A 25,170-nucleotide genomic window follows, 5' to 3' on the forward strand; every position below is an offset into this window, starting at 1 on the left:
AAAGAGAACAAAACGAACCTATAAAAGTTAGATTGTAATGGTTGCCAACAACGTCTGAAATATACGGTGCATAATAAAGTGAGCCCAAATGATGCAACTCAGTAAATAGTGGCCCCCTCCAAGAGGGAGCGCGCCTTGGTTTGTTACCTTATTGAAAGAACTAGAAACCTCCAAGGGTTCGGCGGATATTTTGGGTAACTTACTTTCGGTGGCCACTTCACTTGACTGAATTCTACACAACCTAACTGCTTTCGTCTAAACCACTCACTCAACATGGTTCACTAATCCCTCTAGCTCTATGTATACTATGATCATTTTTCTGAAGCACCGCACACTTGTCATATTACTGACGTTTGCTGTTTCCTGCAAAACACAATTACCAAACACCGGGTGGGTAGATTTTTGAATAACTTTATTCATATGTATACGGTTTTCATGTTCATGAAAAAAGCGTTTAAAAAAACAAAATAACATTATAATCCTGATAACTTTCTCCCTTCGTAATTCCATCAATTCAACCCCTGTTTTTACGTTTCATTTCTTGGATTTGTTTCAAACTTGTCTTACTGCTCTAGTGTTTTGTAAATGTTATGCGCAACTTCAGGGTGTATAGTGTAGATATATATATATATATTGTAGTAAATTTAACCGATACCCGATCGAAGGCTATCTTTTGTAAAGCAACTATTTCATCATACCACCGGGGTAGAGTACCACCTAATCTGCAGCGCTTGGCTATTTGGTTTGTGCCACATGACTCGACCTTCGAAGCACCCACCACAAGAAGCAAGATGTGCACATGTCGCAATGACGACATGACGATCATGTTTCGTTGTTTCGTTGCATTTGCAGGTAACCTCTAACTCGGCCTATACTGACTGTGAGACTACGAATCAATGCTTAAAAACAGGTTAACTTTGAACTTACCAAACATCAGAGCCAATTGTAATATACTCTAATGTTGCGCTACGCTTTGTGTACTATTTACTGCTTCCCCCGGTTCTCTTAGGAACAGCAGATAAGATAAAGCAGAGCTACTCCATTGGGTCCTAGGGTGGCGACTATTTTACTGTTTAGCCATTGCATTCCTAGTTTCTACACAATGGGGCAAAAAATTTGTATGGCTCTCGTCAATCTTGTACTTTCAAGTGTGCTTCCCATCTTGTCTCTGGTGCCTGATGCAGCGTGTCCCATATGTCACCGACCACCCTTCACCATGTTACATCATCACCCCTTCAGACGTGGCCATATGCCAACGACTAATTAGTGGCAATGCACCCTTGCTCGTCCGGCCGTGGTAAATTGTGAAAATATAGTCACGACGCATCAACACATAACTCTTGGGGTAGGTCAAATTGGCCCTAAGCAACAACGATCGCACCCTGATCAACACGCTGTTTTGGCACAACATTTTCTTATTTTTGGATATTATTCATGTTTACTGACGGTACGTTTTCTTGTAAACAGTGTCGGAAGAATGGTCAGCAGAGCCCAGGGGCGTCATAACTAGTGTGCGATCGATCATCGCGCGCATTGCCACCGAAGAACAATTTCAAAACGATGCCATTATGGCGCTGTTTCGATCCGTGTTGCTGGGCGGATGGTATTTTTAAACGCCAATTATGCCTCTCTTTTTCACAATTCAAAGGTCAGCCAGGGCACAACAAGTGCGCATCCGACTGCGTGTTGTTTGTGACTTCTGATGTGCCGATTGATATAAAGGCTGCACTTGTGTCGCTGTTTGGATGGAACATCATCTCGGCCTCGGCCTGTGATTCACTAGGTATTTTTACAACTCGGTGCTCGGCCGATTTTCTATGGCCTCTTCTGCGAAGGACGACTCATTCCGTTCGCCTAAAGCAATCAATTAATGGGCAATTCAAAAGGGGATAAGCAATCAACATGGGCTGAGCGAGATTGGTTAATTTCTACTTAAGATCTGTTGTTTGCATCTATCTTGCCAGAGGAGATATATGTATTGCATTCATTGGCCCATTTTTGCTGCGACCATCATACTTCTGAACTAAGCATTATCGTGACGAATTAAAAATAGTAACACTTCCGAGTAGCAGTATATCCTTTTTTCTCCAATTATTGTAATTGGCATTAGACGTAAGTTTGCTTTCTTGACGTAACTTTCGCTTCTTCGAACTCTATGCTCGTGCGTTCGGTTTCCGAACATACTATTGGCTTCCCCGGTTTTCGTCAATGAAATCAACTCAAACCACAAACCAACCGTCGCCGCTTCGGCTGGGCCCGACCTTCACTCGCAAACAGCAGGTTAGGAGCTAACCAGTCGAAAAGGAATAAGCTCTTCTGCTTCCTCGCTACATCTACGCGCTACGCTATGGTACACTGCTCTGCGGGAGCGTTGGCCCTTCCACTTACACTTAGAGTCTCTCGCCTGAGAAGCGGTTGTGAGTTTCTAACAAAAATTAATATAATTTTCTAAGAACTCTCGCCTCTCGAACCAATAAATCAAATTTTCCATCATTTCTACAACATTTCGCAGGCGCGTTCGCTAGTGGAAAGTGTGGAGAAACAATGGAAAATAGTTGTCCTTGTTCAGGCCACGACCAAATGATAATAACTACTACTAAGCCCTTAACGTGTCCGACTACTAACCGAAATGAAAGTGAAGGAATTGAAAACATAAATCGTTATCCACTCTCTACGCAGCCATCGGACCACACTCTTGCAAGCTGGCGAACGAAAGATACAGAAATAACAACAATAAACATAAAACCAATCATCAATTTCGATTCCGTGTGCCATCAGAATAAAGCGTTTGTGTGCGCTTGCTTGTGTATATGAACAATCAGTCTCTCTATTCAAACGAGCGTGTGCGGAGGAGGACCTTAATCGCTCCCCGCCAACACTTCGCTCTGTTTTTCTCTCTCTCTCTCTCTTTCTTTTCCTTTCTTTTTGTCCCTTTTTTCTCTCGCTTTTTTGTTAATTTTGGTTTCGTTCGCCGTAATGCTGTCCTCCCCGTGTCGTAAAACTAGTCTTCCCCCCGCTAGCTAATTGCATAAATACTCGTCGTTGTCCTAACATGTGAACGTTAGCTTCCGTTACTCCTACGCCCTCCTCCCCCCGTTAATCCTATCGAAAAACCACAGTAATATCATCCCTTCCCTAGACCTTACAGATCTACGAAGAAATCACAAATACAATGCACCATCCATGCAGAGTCCGCAGCCTCCAGCAGCTCGACGACGGTTTGGCCGGATTCGCCAGCACCGTTGGCCAACGACGCCGTCGACGAAGGCGACTCAACTGCAATCGCGGACTCGGAAGACCCACCGACGAGACCGAGTGCAGTGAGCGCCGTTGAAAGCATGACCAGCGATGGCGGCGGCAGTCCGTCTTCCTCCATCGTTAGGAAGTCCTGCTCCACCGGCGGAAGCAACCCCGCCACCAGAGGCTGACCGTCGGCCGGATCTCAGTTGGCCGCACCGGCCGGCAGCAGGGTGGCGCTGGCCGGGTTCGTGAGGACGTACACGACGGCCTCGTACGTGGCCATCATGATGGCCGTGTTGGGAATCTGTCGTACCAGCTGCGTTCCAAGTCCGCTGCAGGAAGGAAGCGAGAGGACAAGGAAGCGAATAAGCACGATCGATCGGTTTTGGTTTTGTTGCCACCGCCGCCACTTACCGGTAAAGGCCGGCTTTGCCTTCCTCCTTCCACACGGTCAGAAGCGTCTGCCAGAAGTTGCGGTACTTGTTGCCCTCTTCCCGCAGCCGCGTTCTGGCCACTTCGTGCGGATATGCCACGATCGACGCGATCGTCTTGGACGTTGCGCCGGCCAGCATAAACTCGAGGAAATCACGCGACGTTTTGCCACCTTCGGGACCATCCCCGTACCGAGCGGGGGACGATTCTCGTAGCTCCAGCTAAATGGTCGGATCGAAAGTAAAGTGAACGAGAGGCGTTAGTCCCGATCGGTGTCCTTGAAAAGCGCAACCAACGCTGTTCTGCGCAACGGTACACGTTGCTACTTCGCACTGGGGACGGCTGTGTTTGCGGTTGGTCAAAACTCTTGCCCGAACGAATGAAGCTACACAAGAAGCAACGTTCGTTCCACGTCCACGTTCCACAACAGTTTCGAACCAGACCCACAGGTCCTCAGTCTCAGAATGGATGGTAACGTTAGATGGGGAGCGGTTGGCAAAATGGGTAGCATAGAGAGAGGGTGGTATTAGCAAAGTAAATGTTAAGATGTAACTTGTTTCGCTTTTTCTCGCTGCCCTTTCAGGCTCACACTGATTTAGACAGACACAGGCGCAGCTCGTGTGTGTATGAGCGTGTGATGATGAAAGGCGGTTCTGAAATGGTACGACTGAAACGATTACGTGCGCCCTTGCGGCATAGGGTGGAGACTTTGGTTTTGGTTTTTCAGTTAGCTAATTGGGTGTAGCTTCTGCCAGTGCGCGTCCGGGGGCACTGTTGGTCGCACACGAGCGACTTTTATCGAACCAAATTGTCTCCCAATGGAGGATCGAAAACGGATTACGAATTTCTGTTTGCCTACGCTGGCGACCAACAGCGCTCACGGACAACGACGAGAGCTACACCCAAAAGCACGATACCTTGGCCCTTGGTTCGGACTCAAGTGCTGGCTGCGCGCGCGTGGCGGGCGATGTTCTCCGGCGGCGCCATTTTCCCGCGCCTCTCATATCCTGCCAGCCATTCATTCTGTTCTGTTCTCTCTCTTTCTTTTGCGCGCCCCGTATCTGCCCGCCGTCTGTCGGGGGGCACAGGTGCGTCCGTCGATCTCCGCAGGCGAAAAGCATTCGACCTACAAAACTTTGACTGTGTAAGGTGGAAATTTTTCACTGAAACAATTTACCAGGTGCCTCGCCTCTTATCTGAATCGAAGATTCGAATCGTCCACACCACTACATATCTTCTCCGGGCGTCGTCGGTGTTGTGGGTGGCTTATTTGGAGGTTCGCTCTGGCAGGCAGGCTGTTCGGACCTTTCTTTCAGTATCAGCTTATCATTTCGTTGCAATCAATAGCAACGTTACTGGGGCTCTCTCTCCCTTTCTACGTAACTCTCTTTTTTCTTTTAGGCCGAGGAATCAGCGAGTTCTTTTTCTTTTTACTCTTAGTCGCATAAATGTATTCAACCCAAACGCAAACAATGGACATGAACATAAACGCAGGCGATGGACGACGACGATGCCGGCGGGATGTGCGCGACGTTTTATGAACACAGAACACAGAACAGATGAAGGAACACATCGGCGGAACACAATGCGAACGGAAAGCACCGCGGACTGAAGTGGAAACAGAGAATGGCATATGGTTGTGGTTAGGGCTGCAGCGCTGCCGCATCCGATACGTACCAGTTTCTTCTTCAGAGCCTCGTAGATGACAAAGTGGATCACCGTCTCCGAGATGCCGACGTAGCTGGCCGTGATGCCCTTGTAGAACCCGCGGACACCCTGTGACTCGTAAATTTGCTTCACGCACTGTCCCACGGATGTACGCAGCCCGTTCGAGGCGTTGCTGCTGTCGAGCTGCATGCGCGTCTTGATGAACCATATCGGATTGGTGGCGGTCGACGAAGCGAACCCGGCGCAGGTTGCGCTCAGGATGTGCACCAATGGTGAGTTGGCCGGAATAATGCTATATTTGTGTGAGTGCACATAAAACACATTTCAATAAGCTTCATCTCATTCTCAAGAAGCGCAACCAAAAACACGTACCCAACGGTATTCAGTGCATTCTTCGTCTTGGAGTACGCGCAGAAGTAGATGGCACGGGACGGTGCCACACCGACAATGTTCGGCCCAAGACCCTTGAACAGGGCGCGTGAGCCCTCGGTTTGCACAATGTGCTTCAGGCATTGCCAGATGCTGATGGACTGTACCGAGGTGGACAAACCGCACTGCGGAATGGCGAGGATCTGTAAGCGGAAGGATCGAGAAATGGAAAATTAAAAAGCTGGCCCGTAGCGCTAGCAACAGTTCGGATCTTTCCCAAGTCAAAGTGATAAAAGCGATTTTCGACCGAAGTTTGATTGAGTGGCAGGCGCAAGGGCAATAAAAAATCTCGTTCTAGTAAAGAAATCCGGTATTTTTCCATCGCTCGGATTATCTAGAACGGCGCCGGCCGCCCAGGTTCTCGATGGCAGCGTGCGCACAACAAGCCAGTAATATAGCTGGCGATAAGGAACGGCCTCATCATTATTACATGACCCGATGATGAGCTGAAGAACCTTTGGCAACTAGAACGATCGCTAACCGGATCGAACAGGACAGGAGCGGAATCTCTCCCGTTCCGCCGATCGTGCTGAGCGCCGCCTGTGCCAATCATATATTGATGCGCGTACAAACATCCCGCGGCTTTGATAACCGTTAACATCGCCTCCGTGGGCCGGTTAAGAGGTTACGTTACGTTCCGCGCTTCGACCGATTGTTGCACGCGAAAGTCCACAGTAAACAAGTTGTCACTGGTTTTCAATTGCACTCCCCGTGCATGCGAAGCCCATCGCTGGCCACGCCTTGTCCGAGTCAGAAGTAGTTTCGATTGCCTGCCCATGATGATAATGAAGAATGAAAACGGCTCCATTTTCAAAAGCACATTGGCCTCCTCTCCACAGCATCTAGAGCGCGGGTCTATAGGTGGGTCATTACGCAACAGCCAACCTACGTCAAAGCAAGGATCGGTTGAATCTGGATTCTCTCAATCGCAATCGGCGGTTAGAAGCGGTTTTCTATTGCCCCTTCACCCAACCCCGACAACGCCTCGACCGATCGCCACCGGAGATCCCCCCCAAGTGTCCTCTCTGAGGGTTACAACCTGGATTACTTACCGAAGGACGCCGACGGGTCAAAATGGAGCTAGCGCATACTCGCTGAATGCGCGCCGCGTTTTGGTGCCGCTCGGATGCGTTGTTCGAAGCGGTCAAGTGGCGCATATGGTGATCGGTCACTTTTCCCCCATCGGCAACGAGCGCATGTCTAGCGACGCTCGACGCATTGATGATGAACGATGACGATGAGCTTTGCAGACGGGTTTTGACCACCTCCAACGGACATGTCACTACGGCGCCAGCAGTACCAGCGATACTGCAACGGAAAAGAAAGAAAGAATCGAAATTAATACGCAAATTGGTGGTGACTAACATTAAAAAAACCAATACCCCCTTGTGGCCCGTTATCAAAAGCAATCGATTAAGTCTCGCCCAACAATGACGTGGCTTTTTCACCGCGAAATCCGGATTATTCATTCAAATCTACGCCTCAGAGAGTGGTACATCGCGAGTTCCCAGGACATTTCGTTTCATCTCAAACCTAATCAGCCCATGGCAATAGAACAAACTTTGAATGTTTCAACACCATTTCGCTCTCCGGCACACGATCAATCAAATCGGATGCAAAGAACGCGTACAAGCTGCCCGTGGGCGAGATAACATTGACTTACGCCAGTAATGTACGTCGTTTGCATCGCAAATAGAATCAAGGCACAGGGACGTGTGCGCCTGCACACCAATAGACGCGATCATGCACCGATCGGCTTTACGTGTCCATCATCATCATCATCATAGAGAGGAGCAAACATCATCCACTTTCGATTGCCGGGGCTACAGCGGAATACGATTCGAAACCGGATCGAATAACCGACCGCGATCGACCAACGGACCATCGGTGTAATCTAAACTGCTTTCATCGTCGTCCTATCAACCGGATGATGGAGGATTGTTGGAAAAACAACCATTCTAATTCCGGACCCCTCTCCATGGACAGAACACAAAACTGTGCTAATAATAGAAAAATGTTTTGATTTAACATAACTTTTGGTTATCGACGGCGGGCTCCATCATTTCAACAATAATGCCCTTTGCCTTCCCAGGCCGCGATTATAACTAGCTCGCACAACAACAACGGTCCAAACGGTTACGAAAGCGACCACCAACCATCGTCCATGTATTCGCGCACAATCTTATCTCGCGTATTTCACTTGAGCGACTCTGGATGTTTTTTGCCATAAAATTATCATTACCCAGGGGCGCCGCTTTACTGCAGGCAATGGGGGGCTTACGTGACTTGCGGGCGACTTATCTCGCAAGGTTGCTGCTGCAGCAAACACCGAATCACCGCACCGCAGAATGAGATGATGCATGTGGAGGTTGGTTGGTGTGTGCACTAAATATGTGCACTAGAAAGATGGCCATAAATCAAATTATACAGGCCGCCGCCACCAGTGGCACCTCACGACGGTCACGGCGGAAGTGACCGCGATATGGTAGGACATTATCTGTCCCTCGGCACTTTTGCCAACGGCCTCTCTCTCTATGCCTCTCGTTTGCTTACTACAAATTTCTTACGCGCTACAAAAAATGGCCAGGAGGTGTGGCGTCGCCTGATGTATTGCAACAGAAAAACAGAAGGTTGTGAAATTAATCGCGTTTATTTTCGATCACAACATACGCCTCCGCCGCCACCGCCATCGTAGGGGTTTGTTGGTGCTTTGTGAGCCAAAATATAAACATTGCCATTCCGTTCCGTGCTGTAAAATTGTGCCGAAGAGCGGCGTGGCGTAGAAACGGAAACGAAATAAAAGTCGCGTAAAAAGATGTCCACAATGCCCACCAAAACAGCAGCCAGGCACCGCATGGTGTGTTGTTGTGATAAAATTAGTTCCAACATGTGAAGAAAGCGTGATCGCATCACACGATGAGTGGCAGATATGGGATCGATAAAAAATAGTCTAGTGCGCCACCTTGGCTCGCTGCCGTCGCTCCGTTTAAATAGACCCCAGATCGAAAGTAAAACACAGCCGATCTTCGGTTAGTTATTTTTAATCCACCCGAAGGGTGCACATCGCTCTGGCGCACTAGGATCGGATTGGTCAGAATCGAAAGTGTCTTGTGCAGGTGGTGCATGGCGTCCTTGTGCGTACCAAGAACCTAGCCGCCACCGACAACGACAACGACGAAGACAACGTCGTGTCTAGTCAACGACCTTTGCACAATGAGCACAACAACGCACCCGGAACGGGCCACAACGGATAGAAAATATCTTTCTTTCGACTCACACACAGTCAACGCAGTGGTGGCTTACGATGGGCGAGATGTTTAATTTTACATGATTCACCATCGCACCGCCGGCCAAAGCCAACCCGGTAAATCCGCTCCCTTCGTACCTAACGCTTAATGCCAAGAAAAAAATACACATAAACCTGTCTCTCGCAGGTCCAAAGGTCGAAAATGCATGCCTCGTCTGCCACGCCGTCGCTGACGTTTAAGAGAACTTTCTGATACTTTGCTAAAAAAGGAATCGAGGACCCCCTGGTGCCCCCCACATTGTAACACAAGGTGCGCGGTTGATGAACAAAATTATCTCACATGGTCTGTTTACCGCCGTATCTTATCGGGGGAGTAAGAAAAGAACAAAATGGACAATCAACAAACAAATCATCGCTCACAATGAAGCTGATAATGTTTCGACAAACAAGCAAGGTGCGCGGGCGCCTGAAGATATCTCCGGTTGTTGGTCGGATGGCGGGTAGAAATTTCCAGTCAGTTATCAAAATGTGGCAAATATATGGAGAAACTTCTCGCAAACTGCAAAACATGGCCAAAGTTTTGTGCAAATCGTTATTGATCAAGCAAGACCTCCGAGCTGCCACCTTCGCTCTTTTGCGAAGGTCACAGAGGTTTGTTTTCCCCAACAAGGTCCAATAAAGTTGGCAGCACCGTCACGGCATGTATTGACCAAACGGTGTTCTACCTAACCCTACCCAAGGGATGACATGTAACTCTGGGTTACTCTGGGCGGAACGCGAAGAAAGCCAAATCGGCTCTATTGCAACTTGATTCCACCTTGCATAACGAACATCGTGACACGCGGGAGGGGACCCATTTGGGACAGTGACAAATGGACATCCATATCTCCGTTTGCGCACTTCACCTTCTTGAAAAATCTATTTTGGCATTTTCGGACGTAGGTGCAGATATTGACCCCCCGCCATGATTGTCACACCTTCCAAAAATAGTACGTGTCCCATTCAATTTGGCCAGTGATTAGCAAATCAATTAGTGGCGCGATATGTCCCCAATTTCTCGAGGTCCCTGGATGTTGGGGAACCGAAATTCCGGATTGAATCAATTCGAGCAGCACGACGTTCGCAGCTTCCCATTGTTGTTGGTCACCCTGTTGACGGCTGCGTTCGAATAAATACAAATTAGCAACTTCATTACTTTCTTGCTCATCGGCAAACACCGTGACCCTAAAAAGGGTGGATTTTTTGCCCATCACATCATGTTCATACTGGAATGGCGCATTTAGGAACGCGGAAGCCTCACAGATATAGAGGCCATTGAAGCTGATTGAGTGCAAAGTGAAAAGGAGAACAGAATCGTCTTTTGTAACAAATTACCATACGATCGCTAACGAATGGTGTCAATATGGCAAGACCATATGGCGCCGCGTGCAGTGTCTAGTGGAAAATTTTAAGAAGCAGTGCAACGCAATAGCCTAACATGATTTGCACCACGGCCGGTTTGAATAGGTGACAAAGTTGGCAAAAGTCGTGCGATGATTCGTGCTACACAAGGCCTTCGCTCAAAGTGCGATCATCCAGTGTCTTAACCACATTGCACACTTGAGGCTCGGCGAGCCACTAATCTGTAAAGTCCATATCGGACACATCGAAGTTCCAGCTCAAACCGGAATCTTGGGGCGCGCGAGTACTAGTCACACTCTCGGATCGCCGGTTTTTTGCTGTACACGTTATCTGCCGACCCGCGGACAGTGCTTGGCCTGAAAGTACATCGCGCCCGTACGCCCGCGGATGTGATCCGGCAAAAAGCGCTCGTGTATATTAACGCCTCTTGCTAATGGTAACATTTAAAGTAAACGTCGTAACAGGAAAGAAAAAACCTTTTCCTCATCAGCGAAAATAAATATGACGCGAAGAGTACCAGTGATAACAATGGCAGAGAACTCTGGCAACGGTCCTGCCCGCAGGAGCAACGCGCAGCCCCCACCGGTGGACGAATCGGGAGCAGGCACGCAATCGCGGCCTTTCTTGTGATTGACCCACGAAAGAACCAATCGCTCGTGGCGCATTAATCGCAGAGAGCCCGAAATGAAGATGTTTACAGGAACCGCGTACCCGCGATTCCATCAATCTCTGGACACGTTTTATGTCCGCCGATCAGGCGATGGGGATATTTTTGGAACCGTGTACTTGCTTCTGCCGACGTCAATCGGGAGACCAACCCGGGTCAGAAGATCCCCCTGCCGCTTTTGGTAATCTATTTGTACTGTCACTTATTTTGTTTGTTCGGTACGGCGGCATCAGAACGGCAGTCCAGTTTAGAAAGCACTATCAAAAGCTGGGTCGTGACTCGCGGTCCCCTTATCAGTGCTTGTCTTCCGATGACGGCCCAGAACCGCTTCCAGAGTGCGTTATCTCGCAAGCGCTGAGGCAAAAAGGTACGTTAAAAATCATGTTTCTTGAGCGAGCAACTTTTATGTGCAGCACTCGACGACACACGCGGAAACGTGATTGTTTTGGAACCGGTTTCGGTTGGTTTCGGAGAGGTGCGGTGGCGATGCGGTACTGTGCTCAGCTTTTGACATTAAAATGGAGGATCGACTTTGACGCTGCTGTGCACGATTCCTTTGCAGCGATTTTACCACCGCTAGGCGAGACTGCATTTTCAGGGTGACCGGACTTTAAGTGACATGATGTTCTGTTCACCACCAGGGTGATCGAAGGTGAACAACAAGTTTCAGGAAGTTTGCTTGAGGATCGAGGAGGATTCCTTCGAATTGTCGAATGAAAGTGAAACATTTAAGTGGATCCTCAATCTGAAACGATCCACAAAGAAGCGAAACGATCTTAATTGACCAATTCACCGTCGTGTACGCATCTCTCGTCTCGCAGGAACCTTCAAATGGGCGGCGGCATTAGAGTGAAAGAGAAAAAGTGTGTGCAGGGCTATTTTTAGACTCGTATCCAAACGACTATCCCGCAGTCGCTTTGGCGCAGTATGCGTAAAGGAACCGCGCACTCAAGTGGTCACGGTGCCGACATGCACCACGCACACGATAACAAGCCATTTCAAACATGGCGCCCATGCGGAGGAGGCTCAGGGGCCCTCTGCGTCCCGTGGACGTCGTCGATGATGGAATGATCAAGTTTTAGTAAGCAATTTCATAACGCAATGCAAGTAATAGACCAAAGATGGAAGACGGGTCGTGGACATAGCGAGAATCACACGAGAGTCGTTGCACTTGCACGAGACTAGTGAGTGACGATCGGTCGTACGACTATGATAACGTGCGTGGATCGCACAACTTGGTGTTATGCTAATTTACTAACGACGACAAAGGTAAACGGAGGGAAATGTGGAACAAAAAGTTGATTCTAAGATAGGTTTCGAGTACAGCTACTACAATGACCTAGCATCACCAACTCTATCGCAAAATGTCCGTTTAAGTCTGGAAAGGTATAATTCTTTCAACGCTGATACGCCATATCTGCATTGGCCGCAATTAATCAAACACACGAGATAAGATATCAACAAAACGTAGCACGATTCGAACACAAAAACCACACTGGTATTGTGAAACCGAAACCGAGTACGCCAGACTAATCCAATTTTGGGCCAAACTCGGTTTTTCTGCCTCCTGAAAGTGTTTTGAACCGAAAACTCCTATGTCATAACATTGCACGGATAGAAGCAATAGTTAGATAAGAGTTCTCCAAACATGGTATCCATATCAATAATCCATAGGGTGCAGATTTGAACAGTTTGCCGGCTCTCATTCGCAGCAAGTTCAAGGTCATCAAAGTAGTTGCGTCGCAAAATATTGCCACACAACCCCGAAACATAGCTCTGTCTATCGGTTCTCTTTGCTCGTACGTATCCGAGTAGGCATCAACAAAGTGCGCTATCCTACTTACGCTCGCACACACCGCCGCGAGCTGGAGATTCCAGAGAAACGCTTCGACTGGCACCGGATTTTCTGAGCGAACGAATCTATTGTAGGGCGAAGTATAATTATCTTGCTCTACCGACTGGAATATCATTTTGCAAATGCAAGTTGTTTGCGGTATGCTAAATTTAGCAGCACTATGATTATTCGTCGTTCCACCGGTAACCGGTCACCGGGTGTTGGTAGCGGTACAACAGTTCTCCGGTACGAGCCTTATTGCGCATCAAAATAAACCCTTCTCAGAAGCCGCGTCCTTAATGGCGGACCGGGCCCCTACCAGCGAGCCCTACTTTGGGCACCGAGCCCATTGGACGGGTTTCTATCGCATCAAGGTGCGTTTTCGTGCGTACGTGTCCACCGTCGCGTATACGCCGGAGAAGCAATGCCCTTTTTACCCGCCGTACGCACACCAGCTTCAACCAACGTGCGTACGAATATCGCACGCATACAGTGTCGCCGTTTTCTTGTGATAAATATAAAAGTGCACCATCGGAAGGATGCATTGGCAGCAGTTTTACCGCAATTTTCTGAAACTTTTTAATAAAATAATGGAGAAACAAATGACAAAACAATGGTAGGTACTTACCCTCCAGCGAATAGGTGAATGAAATCGCGATCACGCTGTGACATAATTTATCAGCGGCTTGATGTTTAGAAAAAAATTATGTTCCTCTAATCTTCTGCAAAAGTTCCTTTGAACGATGGTTTCCCTATTTTCGTGTGGTTAAACTATAAAACTTTACACTTTCACGTACTCCGTTTCAGTGCGTTTCTCTGTTCGTCAGTTTCCTACTCGTTCTCACTAGCTTTATTCTCGTGACGAAATTAATGCAACCATTTGTGCGATCCTAGTTCCCTTCACAACAACTATGTGCGATTTGTAGCAACTTTCCAAAGCCTCCCGCCTTCCGGCGGAGGTACTGCGATCGCTTTCGTACGCCAGCCGTGAGGCCACCGCCGTGTGATGTAATCGCCAGAACGCGTGCTCGGAGCAGATTTTCGAGCGCTGCTGACGAGTGTGAAAAGGATAAACAAGGATCCGGTCTCGAAGACGAAAGGACGAACGAAAACAAAAATATAGCACTTCTTAGCTCGTTTCTGTCGTCGTTTTTCGATACGTTTTCGCCACACGCACACTCTAACACCCGATAGTTTCCAGCTTATTTTCGCTCACGCACACACCGCTCACAGAAGAAGTTTTATTGAAAACTGCTGCTGCACACCTCACAAAAAGAGTTGATACTTCCGCAATTGATGCACCACACAATTTTGAAAATCTATTTTCCACGTAACTGTTTCAGGTCCAATCTTGAGTTTATGTATTTATTAACGGATTAACGCTTTGAGCTCACGGAACACGGAACGAACGACAAACAACTTTTCTCTTTGATTTTCTCGAAATATTTTGAAAAATATTTTATGAATGTTGTTTTTATGAATCCAACCGATTTTTGAATCCAACTTTGGCACTGGGAACCTGAACCTGACACCCGAGTCAAGTTGCGAAAATTCCGAAAAAAGCCGAGTCAACTTGCGAAAATCCCGAAGGTAACTCACGAATTCATCCGGCACTCAATTTCTTCCTCGTTCCTACCCCCTCGGGCCCACAAACTTGCGCTTCCGCAGAATCCGGGTGGTGTCGTTTCATTCGCTCCTTCGCACATGTTTGTTCCTTTCTCGCTCTTCCAACCGTAACGGGCAAAGTAACTCACGAATTCATCCGTCATGCGATTTTTTCCTAACGCACTGTGGGGAATTTATAACGGATAGGTGCACACATTTAAAATGTTTTAATCTAATGCCTTATGAATTTAAACAAGGATATTAAATGATCGATGTGCTTAACCCATTGCGTTTGTGGGAATTTTTACCATCCAAATTATTACTCCTGAACTATTATTGCAACGTTTGATGGAGTACTAATGAGCCTTTTTTCATCCAAACTTAAAGTGATATTATCTACTTGATTAAATACATGATCAATCGCGATATCGTCATTAATGTTTTCCTCCATGATAAATTTTTTTTACATAAATAGTAACTTGTTAGAGTTCCTTTATGTCCGCTATTTACCCATAGTGCAACATCAGTGAACAAAATTGAGTGCCCGATTGCCCGATGAGTGCCAATTATGTTCACTGGGTAAGAATGAATTTGAAAATCCCGAACAAATCCCGAACAAATCCGAACACGAAACGATAAGCTTGAAAACGATAAGTTTTAACAATGCGTGACAAAATGTATCTGCTTTTTGTTTTCTTTCTAATTTGGAAAATTTTTATTTAGGAATCGAATCCTTCCAATTTCCACAGTATGAAATGCCGAATCATCCGTTCTGATCCGTTAGACTAAGTACTTAGTACTTCTGCTCGAGTATCACAACTGAAACAACTTATTTTCTGTGGTTTGCACGACGATTATCTGACCCTAAGGCCAAATAGTAATGGTTCAAATTAAATAAAATGCATTCTGTAAGTAGGGAGAGTAGTTTATTACATTGCGTTCGTTACAATTCATGTTCTACCGAGTGCATAATTAGGCTAAGGATGAATCATGTTTTCGGCATGCCATTTATACACACTGATCTTCTGCAATCGCAGCGGAACAACGGTTCCAGAAGCCATGGAGGGTGATGCAGAAAATTAAAAGAAAAAAACAAACGATAACCTACTGGCGACGTTTATCAATGTACAGAGTGAAAATACAACGTGAAGGAGCTGCTGTCCACTTTGCCTAAGCTTCCATCCTAAACTCGGAACATCGATCGATCTGGCGCGCCTTACGGATGTCGGTACTTGTACGCTGGAATGGCCTGGAACAGTTCTGCGGAACCTCGAGTTGGTGACGGGAGAGGTTCAGCTGTAAATTAGCAAATTAAATAACAATAACTTTACACAAATATCCACTTGTTTGGGGCGACCGACTATGTACGGGTTTTATGCTAGCCGGAATTGATTGGCGCAGCAGTACAATACGTTTGGAATTCTGAAATAGAAGAAATGTGTCAGCTGATTTCCTCGCGATCACGATAAAGCACTGTACCTTTGCGGGTGGATTGGTTGGCCAAAACTCGCTCTCTTCGGGTTGGCATACGGTGTTTGGGGTTACACCGTTCCGACTTACTCCTTGTCACCCATCTTCACCTTGGAGGTCATGTAAATGCCGACAATCAATCCGAACAAACCGATGGCGGAGCCGAAAATTTCCACGATCAGAATCTTGACGAACAGCGCAGAGTTGGCCGCATCAGCAAGGGCGGCGCCCGAGCCCACGATTCCGACGGCAATGCCGCAGAACAGGTTGACCAATCCGACGGCCAGACCGGCTCCAAACATTACATAACCCGACATCCAGTTGTTGTTGCGGATGTTCTCGTTGCTCGCCACCACGGACCACTTGAAGCTGTCCAGCATACCCGAGAGGACGATGGCCGTGATCAGCCCGTAGATGGCGACCGCTTCGCAGAAGATGACGGAGATAAGGTTCTTGGTCTTGATGCGCGGAGCCTTGACACCGCCGCCAACGATGCTCACTCCGGTCGTGTGGATGCCCATGGCTGCACCGACCACCGACAGGGCGACGGCCAGCCCGATGCCGAGGGTGGCCCACATGTACGGGGACGTTTCCTCCAGGAACCATCCCACACTGACTCGCTCTCCCTTGCCCGTGAGGACATGATACAGGATCAATACGGTGGCCACCGACACGAAGGACGTGGAGAAAATGTATCCGAGTGTGTATCTCATCCTTGCGCCTGCTGCAAAACGGAAACGTCGTTGATCAGCACCTCCACCAGCAATTTTGCAGCTTATACTCACTTTGGGCAGTCCAAATATGCTCCGTTTTCACAAGATTCAGTCACAAGATCTTCCCGATGTCATATGACCCAGAAGTTGTTCACTCGATTTGCTCGATGTTTTGTATCTGTCAAACAACGTTCGTCGAGTATTCGGTTCATCGTGTAGAGCTAGCACGCGTCGCAAATCGATGTACAATTATAAAGCATTAATGAAACAGAATAATTTTCGTAATAGGCAGTTATAAAACAGGAATTCCATTCCAGGACAATAGATCATCGATCCGAGAGCTAAAATGAACGAATCATCTTTAAATTGTTACTGCGCATTACTTCACCGTTCTCTTCGTCGATTTGTCATAAAGTTTGTTTTGACGGTTTGCGCGAAGGAAAAATGACAAGTTTTAGTTCACAGGAAAATATCAAAAAGAAGAATCAAAACATTAAGTGCTAAAATGTAGGTTCTTACCTCCTCCTATAATCTTCGTCGTGCCAACTCTCTCCGCTTTATCCGGTAGCCTGGCCACCCACAATGGCAGAAGACGATGAAAACGATGCCATGAGCCTTTTCGACATCGCCTGGGAGGACGTGCTGTATGTAAAGTTATTTCCCCTGTTGTCGCTAAAAGACAAGTTCAACCTGCGATGCTGCTCGAAGCTGACCAAGTCGTTCGTTGACCACGGTTTCCGGCGAATGCGGGAAGTTAATCTGTCTGGTAACAACTCCCCCACCGTTGCCGTGGCGTTCGAAGTGCTAGCACGGAATTGTCGTAACGTAAGGGTGCTCAATCTGGCACGATGCCACTGGATCGACGACAGCAACCTGTTCCCGTTTCTACAGGACAACCACCGGTTGTCGAAAATCAATATTAGCGACTGCCCCAAGGTAACGACCCGATCGATGCAGCCCGTCATCATTGCCTGCAAACAGTTGACCACGCTGAAGCTGGCCCATTGCCACTGGCTTACGATCGGGGCGATCGAAGCTCTCACGCTGCATCACACCAAAATACAGGAGCTGGACGTGTCGTATTGCGCTACACTGAATGAGCGATGCATCTCGGTGTTTCTGTTGAACTGTCGCACCTTGAGGACACTCTCCCTGGCAAACGTACCGGCCGTAACGGATAACTTGCTGTTTGCGATCGCGAAACACTCGAAGCTGATCAAACACCTTAACCTGATCGGTTGCTACATGATCACGGATCGCGGCATTGGGTAAGTAGCGGCGGATGGGTATGTTGAATAAGCAATACCGAATAACCGCCCTCCTTGCAGAGCTCTTGCACTGTGCTGCAAAGAACTAGAGTCGCTGATGGTACGCGAGTGTCCACATGTAACGGAGCGAAGCCTAGCGCTGATTCGTGGCCGGGTGTTCATCGATCGACCACGACTGTTCCAACCCGATATGAACATGGTTCCGAACATGGGCATTCCCCGGCTTTATCTGCAGGTTTAGAGCAGGACATCGTGAAATTGAACCCTGGCACCGATGATAATAAGAGCAGCTTCAAGAAGCGTGATAACTGCTGTAGTTAACTGTTTCGTTTTAAATAGATAGTAAGATGTTTTGTTTGATATTGGAATAAATGTAATTTATTGATACACCGTACTTTGAACACGCTTTGTGTTTCACTTCACTTTGTGTTTGGTTGTTTCTTTCCCTTTTTAGCATTCGGCGATTTCTTGTTCTGTGGCTGACCCTTTGTAGCCTGAGCAGCATTTCCTTTCTTGACCAGCTTGGTTTCCTTCTTTAAAGGGGTTTTAACGGATGGCGCACCTTGCTGCTTTACGGAGGCCGCTTTCTTTTTTTGCTGCCCCTTCGGTTGCTGTTTGCCTCCAGAAGCAGGCTTCGTTTTCTGGGTTGGCGTACTGGATGTTTCTGCGGACGTCTTTCCTTTTTGCTTTTGTCTCAACTTTTGCTTGCGATTCTTAAGCTTTCGCTTCTCCACGTTGGACTGGCACCGTTCGATTACAACCTCATCGCCGTTCAAACACTCTTGGCTGAGGGTGAGCGCCTTTTCAACCGCTTCCGGTTTATCGAACAGTACAATCGCGAAGCCTTTGCTTCGCACAATGCGGCTTTTGATAACCTTGCCGACACTTTCGAAGAACGTAGCAATCTGGGCCTCGGTCGTCTGATGCCTGACATGCTTGAGGAACACGGAACGCTTATCGCGTTCCCCGAGAGCAACAAATTTGGCTGGTGTTTTCGGTGTTTCCGCTTTCCCCGGTGCACTTTTTCCCACACTGGCCGGCGTCTTCCTGGCAGCCAGGGCCTTATCAGTCGGTGACTTTTTGGCCGTACCCATTGCTGGCATTACTTCGTCGTCCTCCGCAGACTCCCCGTCGTCCTCCGCAGACTCCCCGTCGTCCTCCGCAGACTCCTCGTCGTCGTCGGTGTCATCATCATCTAAATTATCGTCAAACTCTTCTGATTCAATGTCCTCACTGTCCATATCCTCGTCGATATGGTCGTCATCGGAGCTCAGCTCTTCTTTTGTTGGGACTGCCTTTTTGATCGCCTGCTGGCCAGGTTTCGCGAGTACCTTTGAGGACGGGGCCTTTCCTTTCACCGCCATCGTTGTGTAATTTATTATTTCTTTTCTGAAACACCGGGACCGGGAGCACAGAAAATGCCGCCACACGTGTTGAAGAATGCTACACGAGAACTGGATACCGAGATCAATACATGCGCATCGGTTGAACTGTCAAAAGATGGCGGATGTCAAATAAACGGCTCAAGATCACTACACATTGGCTTGGGTGGGCAGGCTTGGGGTTTTCGTATCCTTTTATTTACATGTTTTGTTTTTGATGTAATACGAGTTTCCAGTGATTCGCTAATTGTTGCGACCTTGGATTACTTCTTTCACGACGTGGATTTGGAATTTATAGGCTCCCAATGTGCCAATCCATACTGTCGCATACTGTGTCCAAACGAAGAGAGACGAGTACAAAGATTTGGAAAACGATCTTCACGCACGTGTTTTGGCTCCGCGTGGTAGAGAGAAGAAGTCGGCGGAAAAAGAAAATAAAATGTACAAAACTGACTAACCTAACTTCCTAACTAACTGTACTGCTAACTACCTACTCTAACTAACCTAAAACTTCTAGCTACTCAAATGATTCCGGCAGAGCAACGAAGCATGTGCTATCGGGCATCCATACGACACATAGCTTACAAATCATATCTTGCACACTATATTCTTTCGTGCTCTGCAGATCCTTTTTGTCTTCTGTTGCAAAGACGTCCAACCCTATTGGATTGGCGAAAGGGTGATCGCTAATCGTCGTTTGTTTTGTCAGAAGTTTCCCACACACAACAACCTTAGCCTTAGAGTCTGCCTTAGCCGATACAAATTTGACTACTTGGCCTCGGCTTAAAGGGCCCGTACCCGGTACCAAAAACCAGCTGTCTGAATCATCGTTGTTTAGCAACAAAAAATTCTTCCGAACTTTCACCCCGTTCGGAATAATAACCGGAAACTGAATGCGCGCTTGCGGCTTTTGGGCTTGCGCGCTCTTATTGCGTACTCTTTGGCGCAGTAGCAGGGCCGTTGCCGCCTGCTGCACCAGCGACCTGTTCTTCGTGACGTCTACTTGGTGTCCTAGAACACCAGCTTCGTCTTCGAACGGGTACGTGGACAGCAGCGGCAGCGACCCAAACCTCTGCACCTCATCCAAGTGGTGGAGGAGGTTATGTACATTGCTGGTGACATTTCCAGCCAAAAGCTCATGCTGTTTTACAAAATCTCTCAATAGCCGATTCGCCGGCTTTCTATAATGTTCCCATCGCATATGGCTGTAGATGGCCACGGCGAAATGAAGGAAGCAGTAGTTTTGGTATAGCTTTGCATGGTGTTCTGCCGGTCGCCGAAACGCTACTATCCCCAAAACGTCCATTATGTAGCCATATGCGGCTGGCACGCGTACATCTTCTTTGTTGTGTTCTTTCAAACTCCTTCCTATTGCCGCACGCCTCTCATGAGGGACTACTGATTTGGCTATTGATTGATGACAAGAGGTCTCGAGCCACGGTATACCATTCGATGCTAACCCTTTCTTGAACGCCTCATAATAGTGCAGCAATATGCCCTGATGCAAAATATGCCGATTGTCGGCGACGGTGACTTGTTCGATAACGTCGAACTTTGGGATTTCTGTCAATGGGGTCATGGGGTTTTTGTTACGATGATCGTCGTCGTACACCCCATTTATGAAATCCCGATGTGTCCGCCGGTCGCCGACCGCGCCGAAGGACATGGTGCCACTTTTGACTTCGCCTTTAGCAGTGCATTTTTGGCAACCGCTTTCTGCATTACAGTATACTGTGTCTGTAATTAAAATAAAACATGTATTACGAATCGGAAAAATAAATTATCTCATTCCAAACATACCTTTAATAAAAGATCGTGCGTTAGCATCCGCTAGCACAGCATTCACCGATCGATTGAGTTGCCCGGCCTCCACGCACAGTTTCCGCAGGAACACATCTAGTGGCGGCTTTCCCTCCCCACAAAAGACGACCAGCGGAAACGGGTCGCCCGCGGTTACTTTTGGTTCCACCAGTCGTCCTTGTATCAGCCAGGACGTGAGCTTTGGATTCGACGGCTGTTTCAAAGGTGCCTCACAGATATGTAAGTCTAGATCGATGGCCTTTGGTGCATCGCTGCGAATATTTTCCTCAATTGCAAGTTCTGTAACGAGAATTGAATGTCAAATGTGTAATTTAATACTAATGTAAATATATTAAATATTAAGTACGTACTTAAATCACGCTGCCAGATGTGGCCAATTACTTCGTTCTCCACTACGACCTCCCTCTCCACCACATCCCAACATCCACCCAGCGTCACTCGGACATCTCTGGGCAACCCTTTGAAGTATTTTGCCAGCTTACGCAGCAAACAATTCAGAATTCGTGGCCCATGATCCGGGCATTTTCGCGTTGCCTTAGATAAATGAAGGGCAACTTCCGACGCCGTTTGCTGCTCCTCCAATGTCGCGGCTTCAAAGTCGCGGTGATCGTAATCATCCGGCTCCAGCTCGCTGTCGTCAGAGTCGTAGGCTTCGGCTTCCAGTCGCCGCCGCTTCTCCTCGATCGCTCCTCGCGGCTCCTCGCTCGAACGTCGCTTGGAAGACATTCTGCAACAATAGGAAAAAAAAAAAACATTACTCTAACCATCTTGGCATCAAGGGGATTAACAAGAGGGACAAAATATCAAATATAACTTGCCTTGATTCAAATCAAATCTGCAGAAGTACACCCGGAAAGTGGAGCACAACAAAACTCACTCACTAACTAACCAACAAACTAGCTAACCTAAGACTACTAACAACTCAAACGATTGCAACGAAGCCTCCGGACATATGATTGAAGAAAACAAACGAAACGACAAACGATTTGAAGCGAAACAGAAGCAACAATTTGGTGAGAAGCTGGTGACCAGGACAAAATACCAGGACGACGACGAATATTTTTCACAAATGTTTTCTGCGCTTGAAATCAGTTGTTGATGATTTCCTGCAAAAAAACCGCGAGAATGAGTGTCAAAAGACAATTGACACTTGGCAGGGTTGGGGTGACAGTTGGCAGGGTAGTCTCGAAACACATAAACCAATATTTTTCAGACCAAACCTTAAAAAAATCTAACTAAACAAAAAAATAACATTGAAATTAAAATATGAGAATTCGTATCATAACCATTAACAATTATTCATAATAATTGTTTTAATGAACCCGTACCGGTGTACATGAAAATGTTTGACAACGCCCGCAGTCTCGAAAAGCCGTACGCTGCGATGTGTGCCTGAAAATGGCGTCTAAACAATCTTCGGAAATAGTGTGTAGAATTTGCTCCGCCAACACGTCCCTCGCCAGAGCAATCTACATTTTCTCCATTTCCGGTGGACAGTTGGACGATGGAAGCAAAACGATTGCGGACAACATTGCCGAGTTTGCGGATGTCACGGTAACGTACTATTGTTGCGGTACTGTTGCGATCGATGTTAAACGAAAGTTCCCTTCCCAGATTAACAATGATGATGAACACTCGCAGTACCTGTGTCCGGGTTGCTTCAAAGCCTTCAACAAGGCCGTGAAGTTGCGGCAGCAAATTCGTGACGCCGAGAGCGCTATGCTGAGTGTCCTACAGTGAGTAAACAGTTCGCCATCGGGTGCAAACCAGCTAACCATCCGGTTTCCATTGTTGCAGATCCATTGAAATGCAGGGCTCCGTGGTAGAGTATGAATTGGAGTATTTGGAAGAATTCAGGGACCAGGTTTCGGGTACCGTAGTGCCGAAAGAGTTGATGCACCAGTCGGCGCTTGCAGATGTCCGGTCGGACGTCGAAGCGCTCTCGGAAGGTGAGGATGATCTCCTGGCAAAGCAGATGACGTTGCAGCTGTCGGAGGAAGAGCTGGACACGCTGGAAGTTGACCCGGTCGAGCAGGGAAGGTTTGTCTTCGAAATGCCATCCGACGAGCTGATTGCCCGCCGCATCGTGTTTACCGAGTTCGAGTATCTCGAAATCCACGGGGAACGTTGTTGCGGTTGCCCTCACATTGCCGCTACGCACGATGAGCTGGTCGAGCATGCCGGTGAGAAACACTCGCAGAACTACTACGCGGACAGTAGCTACACGTGTCCCACGTGCTACAACAAGTTCCCGACGGAAGAAGCGCTCTCGAAGCACATCCAGTACTACTCGTACAACGACGTGTTCTTGTGTACCGTTTGCCAGAAAGCGTTCAACTTCCACAGCCACCTCATGCTGCACCGCACGCAGCACCACGAGGAAGCCGAGCTGGCCGTGGTCGAGCAAACGGATGTAAGCATAAAACTGGAGCACGATGAGGCAGGCGCAGATAAGAACCCGGCAGCGAAGCGATGTCGGAAAACCGAGAGTACCGAGCTAACTGTCCTTCCGGATGCACGGTTCATTAAGGAGGTGCACGAACGTCCGGATTACCGAGAGTACCAGCTCATCGGCGAACGCTGCTGCTCGTGTGGCGTGCTTCAGGATTCGATGGAAGCACACGTGGCCGAGATGCACTTGCCGGGTGGGAATACACGCGCCATGAAGGGCGGCTTGCCGTATTGCACCGTTTGTCGGCGTCGGTTCTCTTCCGAGCGAGAAAAGCTGCTACACGAAGAGCAGCGCCGTACGGTGAACCAAATCTACGAGTGCCGTACCTGTGGCAAGATCTTTCGCAGGCGGCTCATGCTTATGAGGCACCTGGTGAAGCACGCGAAAGAAACGAAGGTTGAGGTACCATCCGCTGCAACCGAAAATGCAACGGTTTCGGTTCCAGCGGCTCCAGCCGAAGCCTCCGCCAAAGTGGCCACGATGGCTGCGCCCAAAAAGCAGTTGGTTTGTTACTGTTGCTGCTTTACACGCTGTCAGCAGGAGTACAACACGGAGAAGGAACTGTTGAGTCATGCTCTCGAGGCGCACAACGGTCGGCGGAAGGAAAACGAGATACTGTCGAAAGCGCAGCATCCGGACCGTTACTCGGGTTCCCTGTTTTGTCCCATCTGCCTGCGGGTGTTTGAGTCTGCGCGGAAACTAGCGCAACATCGGTTGTACAAAGCGCAGGCTGAAAAGAATCGCTGTCACCATTGTGGCCGTTGCTTCATAAAGCCGCACGCGCTGCGAGAGCACCAGGAACGGGAACATCTTGATCTGCCGCCTGAGCATGCGTGCGACATTTGTGGCAAACACTTTCTCAACCGAACCACGCTACTTCACCACCACTCGGTGCATGGTCCATTCAAGAAAATCCCTTGTGCGGCCGAAAACTGCGATATCGTGTTCCGTGACGAGCGGCTTATGCGCCGCCACTTTCGCAACGTGCACGCCGAGCACACGCCGTACGAATGCCCGCATTGCCAGAAAAAGTATCGCTCGAAGGAAGCGCTCGACATTCACGTGCGTTGCCACACCGGTGACCGGCCGTTTCCATGTCGGCACGACGGGTGCACGCGACGCTTCAGTCACGGCACCGACCGGTTGCGGCACGAGCGGGCCGCACATACTGGCGAGCGGCCACACAAGTGTCCGTCGTGCGGTGCCACCTTCATACGTCGACGGGAGCTGCGGATTCACTTCAATCGACAGCACAAGGAGACTTGAGCGGCCCATCCGTTTCATATGGGCAATAACGAGCCGAAGTAACTACCAAACCGAACGTGGCGCTAGTTTTATTTATGTTTTTTATTTGTCAATAAAGAGATGAGTACAGTAGAACATTTAAAAAAACACCGTAAAATGGAGCTAAAAACTTGTACACATTATGCTAGACGTGTAAAATCCACGGGAATCAGTCCATGTGTGTGTGTGTGTAGCAATACTAAAACAAAAACATGGCAATGGGAAAACGGTTCCGCCGGGAGTCGCGGTGGTCAGTA

At 48.2% G+C, this 25,170-nt stretch overlaps 5 protein-coding genes across 8 annotated transcripts; 2 read left to right on the forward strand and 3 right to left on the reverse strand.

Annotated features, from left to right (window-relative positions):
* Nucleotides 1–401: 401 nt before the first annotated feature.
* Nucleotides 402–14,332, reverse strand: LOC128273604 (mitochondrial carrier protein Rim2). 2 transcript variants are annotated; one of them, XM_053011608.1, is made up of 6 exons: nt 13,547–14,332; nt 6,822–7,077; nt 5,713–5,912; nt 5,350–5,632; nt 3,655–3,893; nt 402–3,572 (listed from the first exon to the last, which is right to left on the reverse strand). In XM_053011608.1, exons 1-6 carry the CDS (start codon nt 13,588–13,590, stop codon nt 3,443–3,445), a joined length of 1,152 nt encoding a protein of 383 aa, XP_052867568.1. In that variant the 5' UTR covers nt 13,591–14,332; the 3' UTR covers nt 402–3,442. The 2 variants fall into 2 exon arrangements, 1 of the variants encoding a protein (XP_052867568.1); XR_008269267.1 differs by lacking the exon at nt 402–3,572 and adding an exon at nt 4,590–5,280 and having other exon boundaries at nt 3,759–3,893.
* Nucleotides 13,830–24,952, forward strand: LOC128271106 (uncharacterized). The gene is made up of 7 exons (XM_053008542.1): nt 13,830–13,840; nt 13,956–14,050; nt 17,275–17,974; nt 18,035–18,209; nt 22,540–22,731; nt 22,792–22,913; nt 22,975–24,952. The coding sequence occupies exons 1-7, from the start codon at nt 13,830–13,832 to the stop codon at nt 24,893–24,895; spliced, it is 3,216 nt and encodes a 1,071-aa protein (XP_052864502.1). The 3' UTR covers nt 24,896–24,952.
* LOC128273607 (V-type proton ATPase 21 kDa proteolipid subunit c'') lies at nt 15,434–16,876 on the reverse strand. Of its 2 annotated transcripts, none has more exons than XM_053011613.1 (3): nt 16,779–16,876; nt 16,003–16,714; nt 15,434–15,945 (listed from the first exon to the last, which is right to left on the reverse strand). In XM_053011613.1, exon 2 carries the CDS (start codon nt 16,704–16,706, stop codon nt 16,080–16,082), a length of 627 nt encoding a protein of 208 aa, XP_052867573.1. In that variant the 5' UTR covers nt 16,707–16,714; nt 16,779–16,876; the 3' UTR covers nt 15,434–15,945; nt 16,003–16,079. The 2 variants fall into 2 exon arrangements, with proteins under 2 accessions (XP_052867573.1, XP_052867572.1); XM_053011612.1 differs by having other exon boundaries at nt 16,003–16,717; nt 16,779–16,871.
* Nucleotides 17,121–18,363, forward strand: LOC128273606 (F-box/LRR-repeat protein 15). 2 transcript variants are annotated; one of them, XM_053011611.1, is made up of 3 exons: nt 17,121–17,213; nt 17,275–17,974; nt 18,035–18,363. In XM_053011611.1, exons 2-3 carry the CDS (start codon nt 17,289–17,291, stop codon nt 18,213–18,215), a joined length of 867 nt encoding a protein of 288 aa, XP_052867571.1. In that variant the 5' UTR covers nt 17,121–17,213; nt 17,275–17,288; the 3' UTR covers nt 18,216–18,363. The 2 variants fall into 2 exon arrangements, with proteins under 2 accessions (XP_052867571.1, XP_052867570.1); XM_053011610.1 differs by having other exon boundaries at nt 17,135–17,974.
* On the reverse strand, nt 18,347–19,366 carry LOC128273605 (uncharacterized). Its single transcript, XM_053011609.1, has one exon. The coding sequence runs from the start codon at nt 19,336–19,338 to the stop codon at nt 18,394–18,396; it is 945 nt and encodes a 314-aa protein (XP_052867569.1). The 5' UTR covers nt 19,339–19,366; the 3' UTR covers nt 18,347–18,393.
* Nucleotides 24,953–25,170: the final 218 nt, after the last annotated feature.

Source organism: Anopheles cruzii, chromosome 3, assembly GCF_943734635.1.
Source record: "Anopheles cruzii chromosome 3, idAnoCruzAS_RS32_06, whole genome shotgun sequence".
NCBI lineage: Eukaryota > Metazoa > Arthropoda > Insecta > Diptera > Culicidae > Anopheles > Anopheles cruzii.